General features: G+C 32.0%; 1 protein-coding gene across 2 annotated transcripts in view; it reads left to right on the top strand.

Moving 5' to 3' along the window:
- Uchl3 (ubiquitin C-terminal hydrolase L3) overlaps positions 1–13,862 on the top strand; it is a 58,841-nt gene extending 44,979 nt beyond the window's left edge. For both annotated transcript variants that reach the window (XM_015498728.2, XM_015498727.2), the window contains 3 exons: positions 4,582–4,657; positions 12,836–12,894; positions 13,649–13,862. In XM_015498728.2, coding sequence (XP_015354214.1) covers positions 4,582–4,657; positions 12,836–12,894; positions 13,649–13,732 — 219 coding nt within the window. In that variant the 3' untranslated portion in view covers positions 13,733–13,862. The remainder of the gene's footprint in view (positions 1–4,581; positions 4,658–12,835; positions 12,895–13,648) is intronic.
- Positions 13,863–15,318: the final 1,456 nt, after the last annotated feature.

Raw genomic sequence — 15,318 nt, 5'->3', positions numbered from 1 at the left:
TTGATGAGTCCTGATAGACATTTGTGATAATGTTTAAGTTCCTATCAGTTGTTAAAGTGAATGTGTGTTTTCTTACCCTTCAGCTTTCTGGTTTCATTTAGTTGACTTGGGTCAACAAATGCTGTGTTCCTTCTGAGTTCTTTGCCATCTATTGCTTTATTTATTTATTTTTCATGTTTCTGAGTACAGCATTAGTCTCTTGCCATGCTCTGGGGTCACTTTACTTACTCTATCCTTAATCTAAATCCTTCATGGTGTAGGGTATTTCATCTAAGCTGTTTTATTCCCTGAGGTGGCTCAGGTACTTGGTTTAATCTTGATTTGATCTTCCCTGCCTATTTAATTTCTGAAGATCTTTTCCAAGTAGGAGGTGAAGATTTTTCTCCTGTGTATCAATGTAGGCCTCCCGCAAATTTTATAATTTCACTTTTATAGGCTAAAAAGATTAGCAAACTATTAAAAAGTACATTTGTTCTTGTAATCTTCCTAATTATCTTAAATATTGAGATTGACAATGGAATTCTAATAATTCTGACAATGGAAATAAACTGCAGAATTAAGCAAGTACAGTTCTTGTCTTTCTGATGTTCTATACTTTTAAAGGCAATAACTGTGGTTTGGCAGAGTCTATCTAAAAATGAAGTATCTGAAATCTTTGTGTGCCATACATTTATAAGAAACTTGACATTTCTATAAATCATCATGACTTTTGAAGCTAGTATAAGCTTATGCACGTATTTTAGCTCTTAAAACAATTAAAATATGACGTCAAAGATTCTTTCTTCCCCCTATTTACCCTTCTAGAGCTGTACTCAAACTGCAAAGTGGAGTCTTGACACTTTTCCTTAAACATTTGCTTCCACCAATTATCAGCAAAATCATCAAATAGCCTTCCATTTGTGATGAGTATCAACAAACGGTGTCTCTATTTCATTACACTCATTGGGTTACCGTACTCATTTGTCATTTTTATTCATTCATCCATTTGATATTTGTTGCTTCGTATTATACTATATGTTGTTTAACACAGTGAGAATACAAGGTGAACTTGATATATAGAATAAGATCATAATTTTGTAAATTCCGACTGGGGTACAATTGATTTAATTCTACATAGGAATAATTTCTTTTGTACTAAAACCATTCTAAATGTAAATGAGCACATGATAAAATTTGGTATTTCCAGTTTTATGGTTTTATGTAATGTTGATCTTTGCACATATTAATTTTATTTCCTTATAGCTTTATAAGTATTTTCATAGCATAGTGGCTAAGAACATAGATTTTGAAGTCACATTGCCTAGATTTTATCCTAAATCCCATCATTTACTAGCAATGTAACCTAGAACATTTACTTAATGTTCTCTTAGTTTTTTTGAGAGTAACATGGATAAAATCATATTACCTACCTTTTTGGGTTTGTATGATGATTCATTGGTCAATAAAACATAAAAGCACTTAGAACAGTGCTTGGTATATATTAAATACCATTAAATTTAAACTGCATTTTATAATGTGAAATTTATACTTAGTGTTTGATTTCTAATTGATTTGTTATATCACTTTTTAACCAAGACAAGTATTATATTCTAAACTAGGAAACTTAAAGCTATATAAATAGAAACTTAAAGTTATATAAATATAGGCAAATGATCCAATCTGTAGCCTCTGTTTTATGATTTTTGTATAGTTATATGTTGGTCATTTTTTTTTTTTTGCAACAGAAGACTTGTTGGGATTTTCTTTTATTCTTGGTTTTAGTGGAATAATTTTTAAGCAGTTGAATAATTGCAAATTATGGATTAATTGAAGTTGATTAAAGGAAAAGTCTTAAAATGAAGATTTAGGTTTTGTAGAGGCTTAAACATTTTGAGCTTTACTAATCTTTTATAATAGTTTGAAGGCTTTTCATACCCACTGTAGAGTTTTATATTTTTAGTATTCATTTTTGGTTAAAGGAACAATGTCACAAAATTTTGAGTCACTACTTTGATAACTGCTCATATTTGTGAAAGTGTTTGTATTAATATTGTAATATTATATAAGATTTATAACACACTTAACAGATTACACACTTAACAGTTATATCTTGCTTAAACCTCTAAATGGATAGAAACACAAGCAAGCCTCCTGGATTTGGGCACGTATTTAGTTCTCTGACTCCAAGTATACTGTCTTTACCACTAGCATGGTTGTATTTACTGGCAAAACATGGAAAACAAAAGCTATGTAATATATAATTCTTAAGATGTTAAAATAATTTATGAAAACACAATAGTTCAAAAGATTTTAAACCCTTTATACTGTCATTGGAAAATTATCTTAAAATGAATAAAAGAAGATTTTTTTCCTAGTTTAATAAGGAATTCTTTTTAGCATTTTTCTTACAGAAATGAATTTGTAATTTGTAGATTGCCTAGGTTTGGGCTTGAAAAATTGGATTCTCCTGTATTTATGGATGAAATGAAGGTATTGGATTAACTGATTACTAATTTTTTTTTTTTTTATTCCCTAACCAGGAAAGTAAGGGAACTCACTATCACTGACGTTACACATTTGAAAACAATTTATTGTGTTAAAGAAGGATTAGGTCTTTTTCCAAGATGATTGAAAATACCAGGAGACCTTTTGTAGTCTCATTGTAAGAAAACTCTTAACAAAAATGTGTTAACGATAGAATGGACTGTCTCAAAACTTTGTTGCATTTACCAGGCATTTGAGGAGCAACCACAATAGCCGACCACACTAGAGAGGAGTCTTATGTTGGTGCAATAGTAAAACTAGATAAAAACTTTGATTTCTACTGTGTAATTCTTTAGTTCTTGATGAACTTAGGAGGAGCTAGTTTGCCATATTTGCCAATTTCTTCCATTTATAATTTGAGAGAAATAATCTCAGTAGAACACTGAGAGATTAGATGAGACACTGTATTGGCAAATATTTTAGAAGCATTCTATAAATCTTAGAAAATAAAATACAGTAATGAATAAAATAGTAATATTTAATCTCTACCTTTTAATTTCTGCATCAGAAAATTCCACATATAATTAATAGAAAATATATATTATTATTGAGCATGAAAAAAAGAGTATTTTTTAAGTCAAGATACTTTTAAGGTGATATAAGATAAAATTTATGCCTTTTGAAAATTTTTACCTCTAAAATTTTTGTTTCACCTGTATTTAACAGTGATTGTATTTCATTTCAAATCACTTAGATTTGATATATAGCTAACATATATTAGTACTAGTTGTACATATCATAGAAAGTATCAGTTAATCAATGTATCAATTTTACATCAGTTATTTGAATGTCTAAGATATGTAAATATTACTTATGCAAATTGAATTTGGTAAATTTAATAAAACCTAGGTATAGTTTAAATTTCAAATTGTTAAGAGTCCAAAAAATAGGGCTGGGGTATAGCCAGTTGGTAGAGTGCTTGTTTCTCAAACATAAGGCCCTGGGTTCAATCATTAGCACCAAAAAAAAAAAAAAAAAAAAAAAAAGTCAAAAAAAGCAAGAGAAAAGTCCTGGCTACAGTTCATTGTACCTTTCTTTAAATTTCATTTCTCTCTTCTTATTTTATAATTCTTTTTTTTAATACCTTTATTTTATTTGTTAGATTTCTTAATGTGATGCTGAGGATCAAACCCAGTGCCTCACACATGTGAGACAAGTGCTCTACCACTGAGCTACAACCTCAGCCCAGTTCATTGCATCTTTTTTTTAAAACGTATTTTTTAGTTGTATTTGGACACAATACCTTTATTTTTTATTTATTTATATGTGGTGCTGAGGATCGAACACAGGGCCTCACATCTGCTAGGCAAGCACTTTACCACTAAACCACAACCCCAGCCCCGTATTGTATCTTAATTTGTTCTTATCCTCTTTTCTTCTCCCCTTTTAGTCTTCAAGGGTATTTCCCTGCATTTATTCATTTTTAAGCTTTTTAATCTAGAATGAGTACAGATACTTATTTTATGATTATTTATTCCACATTGTTCAAAAAATGATATTATTAAATTCAAGTCATTAAGGAAACCAGCTAGCTTTCTTTTGTTTTTGTTTCCTAGTCTTTTTATTTTTGTATTAAATGTCTTATTTTATTTTTAACATTTATTTATTTATTCTAATTTGTTAAATATGACAGCCCAACTAGCTTTCTTGATGTCTTAAATTTTAACTTGTGTTGCTTTAGTTGTTTATGAATTATTAAAACCCAAGGCTTTTAAATTTTAAAAATTACACAATTCATTCATACATTCATTTTACTCAAACAAGTATGCATTGTGTACATACAATATACCAGGCATTGTGCTGACAGTAGGGCTTCTAAGGTAAACAAAACTTAGATCAATTGAGACTAAGAGAAATATGCTTTTAGTTTGTGTTTTCCTTATTGATGGATGAACACATTGTCACAAGCATGGTCACTCTGTCCATCATATCAAGGATTAAGCCTTGAGTTATATTGGATAAATGTTCAGTCACTTGGTATTATTTGTGTATGTATATATGCCCTTGATTTGTTTGACTACTAATGTATATAATACGTATTTTTCCCTCCTATTTCAGGCACCAAGTATAGATGAAAAAGTAGATCTTCATTTTATTGCATTAGTACATGTAGATGGGCACCTCTATGAATTAGGTAAGAACTATTTTAATTTATCTTGGGGAGAAAAATGGTAAATGGGAAAGTTTCTATTTATGATAAACAGGACTGCTGATATATATTGTGTTTACTTAAATTAATTGATTACCCTATAAAATTGAGTTTACATAATGGCAGTTTTCCTTTTAATATTTTTTAAGAAAAAATCATTGTTTTGATGTTCAAGTATCTTATAATTCAAGAAAGTTTACATACTGTCTTTGCATTTTAGCAAAGCAGAAAAGTAATCATTACAGGAAACTTCTGGAAATCATCCTTATTAAATTATTGAGTTACTTGTTGAAAATATCTGGGTGAACTGCCTTTATTTTTGAAAGATATGTGTAATATTCATCAAGACCAGGTTTTGTATTCAATAACAAATATTACTAGTTTTTAATCCATTATACTGTCCCTATGGTAGGCTATCTGATTTTAAAAAAGATTTTACAGGTCTCTGGTTTCTGGTAATGGTTCCTTTGGATTTATGTCAAAGTACCATAATTAGTTACTTGATGTTTTGGCCTATGTCTGAACTTTTTTTTTTCTTTTAATGTTACTGTTATTTGGACTATTTCAGGGCATATGCCAGGAAATACTCATAATTTTAACTGAGTTATTCAGATGGAAGAAACTCCTTATATATGTTTCATGATTGGTGTACATAATCTTATAATTATGAGTCTTATGCTTCTCTATAGGACCTTCTGAGTTAAAAAAAATACGAATAAAGAAACAAAAAGGGGATGTTCTTTTCAGTAATTCTGCATGCTGTGATCTTTAGTTTTCTTACCTCTCATTTGTTGTGTATGTATTAATATGCCACTTTTTTTTTTTATGTTTTTCTTGTTTTGCCCATATTTTTATTGGTACATATGGGTTGTAAATAATGGTGGGATTTGTTGTTACATATTTGTACATGCACACAATCTTAACAATACAGTTTGGCCAATTTCATTTCCTAGTATTTCCCCTTTCCCTGCCTTTTCCCTATTCCTGGTTTCTTTCTTCTACTCTACTGATCTCCCTTCAGTGAGATCCATTCCGACCTTTCTTTTCCTTTTTCCTCTTTAGTTGCCACATATGAGAGAAAACATAACTCTTGGCTTTCTGAGTTTGGCTTATTTTGCTTAGCATAATGTTCTCCAAGTTACATTCATTTTCCTGCAAATGACATAATTTCATTTCATTCTTCTTTATGGCTAAATAAAACTCCATTATGTGTAGATACCACATTTTCTTTATTCATTCAACCATTGATGAACACCTAGGTTTGTTCCATAGTTTGGCTATTATGAATTATGCTGCTATAAGCATGGATATGCATGTTTTGCTATAGTATGATGACTTTAATTCTCTAAGAATTAAACAGGAGTGAACAGCAGGGTCATATCCTGTTCTTTTTTCTTTTTTTTGGTACTAAGGATTGAACCCAGTGATGCTTAACACAGCCACAGCCCATTTTAAATTTTGAGACTGGGTCTTGCTAAATTGCTTAGGCCTCGCCAAGTTGCTGAGGCTTTGAACTTGTGTTCCTCCTGCCACGGCTTCTCAGGCCACTGGAATTACAGGTGTGCCACCACATCTGACTTATTGCTAATATTTTTAGGCACTTCTATGCCAATTTCCATAGTGGTTGTACTAATTAACAATCCTATGAGTAGTGTAAAATAGTTCCCTTTCTCCACATCCTCTCCACTTGTCTGTATTCTTTATGGTGGCATTTTGATTCGAGTGAGATGAAATCTCAGGGTAGTTTTGATTTCCATTTCCCTAATTACTAATGGTGTATATTTGTTGGCCATTCGTATATATTCTTTTGAAAAGTGTCTGTTTAATTGGGTTATTTGCTTTTTTGGTATTCTGCATATTAATCCTCTGTCAAAATAGTAGCTAGCCAGGATTTTCTTCCATTCTGTAAGCTCTTTCTTTACATTCTTGTTTCCTTCCTAAGGTGATTTTTAAAATACATTCCTCCAGGGGCTGGGGATGTGGCTCAAGTGGCGCTTGCCTAGCATGCGTGGGGCACTGGGTTCTATTTTCAGCACCACATAAAAATGAAGTAAAGATATTATGTCTACCTAAAAGTAAAAAATAAATATTTTAAAAAAGAAAAAAAAAAACATTTCTCCAGTGTCATTTTTTTCCCATTCATTCATTCACTCATCTATGTCAGAATGAACTCACACTTTTTTTTTTTTAAGAGAGAGAGAATTTTTTTAATATTTATTTTTTAGTTTTCGGTGGACACAACATCTTTATTTATTTTTTATTTTTATTTATTTATTTTTTATGTGGTGCTAAGGATCGAACCCAGTGCCCCACACATGCCAGGCGAGCACGTTACCGCTTGAGCCACATCCCCAGCCCCTGAACTCACACTTTACTTAAAAAGTTACAGCCCATTACATTCCATNTTTTTTTTAATGTGGAAAAGATATTTAATTGTAAAATAGAAAAGTAAGCCAGAGTACAGTTTAAGGGCAATTGCTTCTTTACATAGTATAGGTCATCTAGAGGGTTATTAGGGTTAAACATTTTCATAAAGCAATAAAACATTAAAAAATAAAGCAAGAAAAAAGGGCTTGAAGATATTACATTTCATATTTTGATGCTGAATTCATCCCAGACTTGGCCTTTGAAGAGAAGCTGAGTCTTGCATCTTGTTGATATGTCATTGTTACTCTTTGAGTAGTTTCTTTCAGTTGAAACAGGATGCTCCAGTCTCTTCTTTTATTTTCTATTCTGTTTGTCCTATATTTAGCCTCTTCTCTAAGGAACCTGTGTTCCTTTTAATGTAAAATAGTGTTTAGAACCAAGATTAGCATACTGGATGTTCTCACTGCTAGTAAGGTATCAATACTTCTAAGCCCTCCCAGAGAATACAGCTAGAAAACATGTTTATGTACTATATATAAACACATGCAAATGTGAATATGGGTATGCATGCACACGATTACATGTATTTCTAGCCTCTGTATATTAACAATTATTCATTTATATTAATACTTCTCATTCTTTGCTGAACTTGTAGCTCAGTAATGATGGAGTGCTTGCCTAGCATGCATGAGGCCCAGGGTTGATTCCTCAACATCACAAAATAAACAAAAAACACCAAAACACTTCTATTTCTAATGTAATGCCATAGATTTATTCTTTTGTTCTTCTCCACATTTGTGACTCTTTTCTGAAGCTGAAAAATCTCGTCCCCATGACCCTTGTGTATTTTCTGGTTTATCCATTCACCCTTATGTAAACAACCTCTTGGCCACACCAGTCCCACTGCTTACCACCTTCATCTGCCTCACCAATCCTGGCCTGTCCCAGAGAAATCAAGAGCTCTCCAGAGCTTGCTTTCTGGTCATTTGCAAATTTCAGCTGCCTTAGCCTCCTTGAATTCCATTCTCTTCTCTTTAACTCATTGAAATAGTTGTGCTGTGTTTGAGTGTCTCTTTTCTGCAGTGGTGTTCAGTAAATGTTTCCTAGAAGAAAGCTAGTATTATTGTAGGATGTACTTATAGTTATGGGCAGTTTGTTCCCCATTGTCTAAAAATAAGTCTAGGCTTATTTTTTGCCTAGGCTTTTAGTTATTTCTAGTGGAAGCCCTATCTAACACCAATAGTTCCATAATGGCTGGAGATAGTAGTTGCCTAATTTTTATTTCTTGAATTCTCCAAATGGAAGATAAGGATTTAGCTTTCTTTTATTGTCCTCTTTAGTTATTTCTCTTTCTCAAAATCACAAAGAAATGCACACTTTTCTTTTTACTATTCTCCCAGGATACTTAGGGTTGTTGTTTATCTTTACCACAGAAACATTATTCTCAGCTGAGCCATAACATACTTTTTTTTCCTTTTTATTTCTCCAGTTAATAATGGTTTTATTTTGCTGTGTGTGTGTGTGTGTGTGTGTGTGTGTTACTCGACTATTGAACTACATCCCAACCCCTTTATATTTTATTTTGAGAGATGGTCTCACTAAATTCACCAGGCTGGCCTTAAACTTGGGATCCTCCTGATTTAGCCTTCCAAGTTGCTGGGATTATTGGTGCCACTATGCCTGACTTTTTAATTTTTATTTATTTATTTTAATGTACTTAATGCTAAGTTTCTCCTGGGCTCTTTTTCACTGGTCTGAGTCTCTCAATACTTAAAATTGGAACATCTGGCATTCTATTAACTTTGCCTTCTTGGCGATACCTCTCTCAGTGCTCTCTTTTCTGTTCTATGCCTTGTATACATTATCATCATGGTATTTCTCTTTATTGATGATGTGTCTTGCTTGGGTCTGTTTATATCAATAATTTTGGGCTTCAGGGGATCTTTTCAATCTAGAAACTCTTGTGTTTCAATGTGGGAATTATTTGTTTTTTCCATTGGATTTCTCTTTTTCATTATTCTGTCTTTCTGGAATTCCTTAACTTTTCTTTCCTGTATATCATAGTCTCTTGTTTTGGTCTCTGGAACTTTTCTTCCAATCTGTTACAAATTTCTAAATCCTTTTATCATATTTCTAATTTTAAAGAACTCTTTAGTTTTCTGATTTTTTAAAAAACTTAAATGAATTAATTTATTATCTATTTTTGGTGCAGGGCCTCATGCATGCTAGGCATACACTCTACTGCTGGGCTATACTTTCAGCCCACTGTTCTCTGAATTTATGGTACTGGGGATTGAACCCAGGAGCCTTTTACTACTGAGCTACATCCCCAATCTATTTTAATTTTTATTTTGAGACAGGAGCTCACTAAGAGCTTACTGAGAGTCTTGCAGAATTTCTGAGGCTTACTAAACTTGTGATCCTCCTGCCTCAGCCTCCAGGGTCCCTGGGAACACCACCACACCTAGCTGTTCTCTGAACTTTTATGTTTTAAAATATCACATTTTAACACTTAGGCAGTGTTTTTCAAAGTTTTTATTTTTTTGTATAGTTTTATGAGCTCCATCATTGATGTCCTTGGATATCTGAGATTAGCCTTGGATATCTTGGATATCTGAGGATATTTTATACTAGGCTTTCTCATTTGTTTTATGGTGTTTATAAGATCTTTTGTACAGTTCTGCTGCCTGCAGCTATCTCTGGGGTCTTGTGATCAGATTATCCAAAAGACAAGATCTGAATGAATTGGTTAGCCACTGCTAATGAACTAGGCTGCTATCTTCTTTCCTATCCAGCCTATAAGTGGAACAACCCAATTGGACCAAAGTTGCAGGGTCTTAGTTACTGGACCCATGTACAAGATATACAGATTTTTACTGGTCTTAAAAGGCCCTGTATGGTGTGATGGTCTCTAACCTCATTTGTTCTTCTCTAGGATAGGCATTTGCTTAAATTACACCCAAAGTAGTTGGGAAATGGAAGTTTCATGGTCTATGAAAAAATTTGCCAAAACATTAAAATGTAAAACATTAAAATGTAAAAACTGCCATTGTTCCAACCAAACAATGGCAATTTTTACATTTTAATGTTTTGGCAAATTTTTTTCTAAAGGACTAGGTAACAAATGTTTTAGGTTTTGTTTATTGTTTTATCATTTCTCCTCCTCCTCCTCCTCCTCCTTTACCACCTTCTCCTTCTCTTTCTCCTCCTTCTTCTGTTTTTTTTTCTTATTCAACATGTAAAAACCACTTTTAAGGAAGGTATAAAAATAGGCTAAGGGGCTGGATTTGTACCATTGGTTATTGTTAGCACAACCTCAAGACTAGAAACATAATAAAAATCATAATTAATCTTTGCTCTAAACTGTTATTATAACAAAATAGTACATGCTTTCATTTTGTTTATATTCTTTAGACATTTCAAGATCAATTATTTAATAATCTTAGTCTATAATAATGTTTGAAAGTAATTCTACATTAAACAACATCTGCATATGAAAGAAAATCACTTAGTAGGTTCTAATGAATGAAGAAATGAGTGATGAGAACCAGGAAAAATAAATAATTAAAATACATACATAAAAAATTTTGTTAAGAAAGGGAAACCAGCAGGGCATACTGGCTCACACTTGTAATCCTAGCAACTTGGGAGGCTGAGGCAGGAGAATTGCAAGTAAGGTCTGGGGATGTAGCTCAGTGGTAAAACACCCCTGAGTTCAGTCCTCAGTATCAAAAAGAAAAAAAAGAAAGGAGGGAAAACCTGTAGCCTACAATGTTTATTATACTTTTGCTTTTATGTAAAAATTAAGAGATAAAACAATATAAAATGAAGGTAGCACATAAAGAATGTAATAGAGTCTTATAACTTTAGAATAAATGAGCTACTGAGGAATAAGCTTTTGCTAGAAAAGGATATTTTAAGGAGTTGTTCTATGATGTATTATTAAGAAATATATAATGCAATTAATAAAGAGAATATGTTTTGTAGAAATATGGATAACTAAGCATTCATACGTAATATTTACTTAGAGGAAAGTATTTCCTTTTGGTTTTTACAGACTTTAAGGATTAAGGGCTGGGGTTGTGGCTCAGTGGTAGAGCACTGGTCTAGCACATGTAAAGTACTGGGTTCAATCCTCAGCACCACATAAAAGTAAATAAAATAAGGTATTGTTTTAAAATATAGTATTTTAAAATATAGTATTGTTTTAAAATATAGTATTTTAAAATATAGTATTATTCAACTATAATTTTAAAAAATTTAAAAAAAGAAGAAGAAGAAGAAGAAGAAGAAGAATTAAGTCCCAGGCACTGTAATGTAAGGATATTATTTCTTTAGCATTTTGAAACTACATGTCTTAGTCCAAAAATATGCAGCATGTATTCTGATGATATGATTAAATTAATGTCACTTTACATGGAAATTTATATCTGTTCATTTTCACTCTTGTTTTTCTTTAATAGTAGTATCTGTTAATCCAAGTCTATTGTTGTGCATATTGATTAAGAAATTTTCAAAATATACACATATATATTTAGTTGTAAATCATGGATACAATACCTTTGTTTTTTTTAAACTCTTTTTTTAATATTTATTTTTTAGGTGTAGATGGACACAACACAATGCCTTTTTATTTTATTTTTTTTTTATGTGGTGCTGAGAATCAAACCCGGGTCCTGCCCATGCTAGGCGAGTGCTCTACCACTGAGCCACAATCCCAGCCCCAATACTTTTGTTTTATTTATTTATTTTTATGTGGTGCTGAGGATCGAATCCAGTGCCTCACACATGCTAGGCAAGCTTTCTACCACTAAGCCACAATCCCAGCCCTGATTCAGAAATTTTTATTGTTTAGAAACCATGGTATTATAAGAAAGTACTGTGTTTTGTGGATTGAACTTGATTAAGTACCAATTAAATTAGACATCTAAGATGATACATTTGCATAAAAAGTAGTATCATTTAACTTTGGGTTAATAAGAATTTTTATGATTCTGGACTTTTTATTTTTTTCATAATATTAAAAAAGTACCAGCTTATTCAAGATGATTGTCAATTTGGTTAGTTGTTTTGGTGGTCAGTAAAATAATTGTAGGTTATTTAAATTGTTGCTTTATATTACAGTATTTGTGGTACATAGTTAGTAATAATACATAAGCTATGACAGTATAACTCCCTTCATTAAAAAAAAACTTGACAGTCTTATTTAAGATCTTCTGATTTAGTTTTAAAGCAAAAATACATATCTTTTATATTTCTGAGGATAAAAACTGAGTTCATAATTTCCCCCAAAATTACTAATTTTACATATTTTCAGGAAGTTAAAACCAATATTCATTTATAATAAATTCTATTCATAAAAATAATTTAGGCTTTTAAATGTGGAAACAAGGTGCTAAGAATATTCTTGGTCAGGCATGGTGGTATATACCTATAAACCCAGCCACTCAGGAAGCTAAGGCAGGAGGATTGAAAGTTTGAGGCCACCCCCAACAACTTGGTGAGACCCTGCCTCAAAATAAAAAACTTTTAAAAAGGACCAGGGATTTAAATCATTAGTAGAATACTTGCATAGCCTGTGTGAGGCCTTGGGTTCCATACCCAGTACTGCAAAATGAATGAATGAGTATTCTGTTAACCTTTAATGTTAAAAAATATTCATGGTTACACATTTAAAATATTTGTTTTAGGATGTATCTTTTAACTTTTCTTGTCTCAGGAAGAGGAAAGTGTGAGGTAAAGTCCATTATCTTGTAAAAACAGCTAAGCATTCAACTTTTTGTCTATTTTCCACAGATGGACGGAAACCATTTCCAATTAACCATGGGAAAACTAGTGATGAAACTTTATTAGAGGTAATGATAAAACATGTTGGCCTATTTTGAGTATAAATGATATTCTTATCATCTTTAAGACATCTCTAAAGATTATTTGTATAATATTTTCTCTGAGTCTGGATGTTTCTTTGTCCTTGCTCTTTTCAGAAAATCTAAAAAACAAAAATTTGAATTAGTATTTAAAATCTACAACAGATAAGGAGGTTGCTTGTGTTTTATGTGAACAATTGTTAAATTTAAAAAAGACAAGAATAGTATTGAAAGAGTCATTCACTATATCCTATATTTGAGTCCAAGATACCATGAGTTGTATCATGATCCAAATTTTAGAGATTTTATAAGATTTTAAATCCCTTTCTTTCTTGTGAAGGACTTATCTTGTTTGATTACTAGCAATAGCTGTTTTTATCCTTATTAGATCCCAGGAGAGATTATGTACTGGGAAACCAGACATAATTTCTATCTGCATAGTATGAATATATATCATATATATTCAGTCTTCTTTCAAGTTGCTTAGAATCAGTGAAATATGTAATTTTCAGGTTAAAAGGTAAAAATTTTAAGAAAGAATACTTGCTGTATCTTACACTTTTGTACTAAGCAAGTTGGGCCACCAACTGTTCCGTCTTTTGGTGTTTTGTATTTTTTATTTGGAAAAATAAGTCTGCAGTATAAAATTAGTACCAGAAAAAATATGAAATTCTTATTTATCATTCATAAGTAAAACATATATTTAAAAACTGAAAAGTTATACGTTTTTTTTTCCCCATAGGATGCCATAGAAGTTTGCAAGAAGTTTATGGAACGTGACCCTGATGAATTAAGATTTAATGCAATTGCTCTTTCTGCAGCATAGCTTGTTGATGATGGAAATACCAAATACTGTATTATTTGCAACAAAAGTTAAACTTCCGCTGCCATACACTAACTCAGAAATTTTGATATTTTCATTAACTTGACTGATTAAAAATTTATGTGAATTAAAATTTGATTTAACCTGTGTTTTATTTTTGCAACAAGTTAAAACAGTAATTCTTTCCTTCCCTTTCTTTCTTTTGAAGGACTTATCTTGTTTGATTAATAGCAATAGCTTTTTATCCTTTTTAGATCCCATGAGAGATTATGTATTGGAAAACCAGGCACAATTTCCATCTTCATAGTATGAATGTATATCATACATGTTCACATATTTATATAGAAAACATTTGTTGAAGATCTACTTATAATGAGATGGACAGTGTTTAGATGCAGGAGTTATCGCAGTGAACACTATTAATAAGTTCTGTAGTCATGGAATTTATGCTTTTTTTTTTTTTTTTGGTGCTGGGGATCAAACCTAGGGCCTTGTGCATGCAAGGCAAGCACTCTACCAACTGAGCCATATCCCCAGCTAGAGTTTATACTAGGGATATAGCTCAGAGTTTGAGAAAAGATAATAACAAACACATAAAGAACATATATACCAATGATAGATGCTGTGTGGAGAATTAAAGTAGGATTTTTTTTTTAAAGTAACTGAGTATATACTTGAGATTTTTTGTCAGGGAAGCCTCCTGTGAAGATATGACTTTGAAGTTGAGAACTGAATGACAAAAAGTAGCCAGTCATAAAAGTGATGGGTACAATAGGGAGGATAATAATTCATGCACAGTCTCTAAGGTAGGAAAATCTTTCTGTATTGTAGGACCAGGAGGAAGTTCCATATGACCAGGGCACAGAAAGAAATCAGGAAAGCAGCAGAATATGAAGTTAGAGGAGGAAAAGGTGTTTGAATTTATTACAAGTGTGACAGTAAGCCATTGGAGGTTTTAAACCGATTTGACTTAAAATTTTAAAAGATCACTCTCACTTCTCTGTGGATAAAATACTGGGAAGGAGGGCTGGTGTTGTGGCTTAGTGGTAGAGCGCTGGCCTTGCATGTGTGAGGCATTAGGTTTGATCCTCAACACCACATAAAAACAAACAAAAGTATTGTTTCCATCCACAACTAAAAATATATATATTAAAAAAATGTGGGGAGAGAGGGGTACAAGATTAGAGACACAGATGTAGATGTTTGGGCCTTAAAAGTGATAATCATTTAGATGAAGGTATGAGTGAATTTGGGGGTGTGCTTTGAAGAAAGGAAAGAAGTCTTCATGGAGGTATTTATAGCATTGGGCCAAAACATGGGACTGGTTTTGTATTTTTTGAGGGGGTAGTGGTTACTTGGATGTTCATTTATCAAAACGGATTGAATTCTACATTTAAAATCTGTACTGTGCTGGGCTGGGATTGTGGCTCAGTGGTAGAGCACTTGCCTAGTATGTGTGAGGCACTGAGTTCGATTATCAGAACAACATATAAATAAATAAAGTCCATTGACAACTAAAAAAAATATTTAAAAAAACATGTACAGTGCCATATGTATATTTTATCTCAAAAACAAAATAGCAACTAAAA

The sequence above is a fragment of the Marmota marmota genome, unplaced genomic scaffold, assembly GCF_001458135.2.
Source record: "Marmota marmota marmota unplaced genomic scaffold, marMar, whole genome shotgun sequence".
Classification (NCBI taxonomy): domain Eukaryota; kingdom Metazoa; phylum Chordata; class Mammalia; order Rodentia; family Sciuridae; genus Marmota; species Marmota marmota.
Note: the sequence above shows the minus strand (reverse complement) of the source record. Positions and strands in the feature narration are given on the sequence as shown.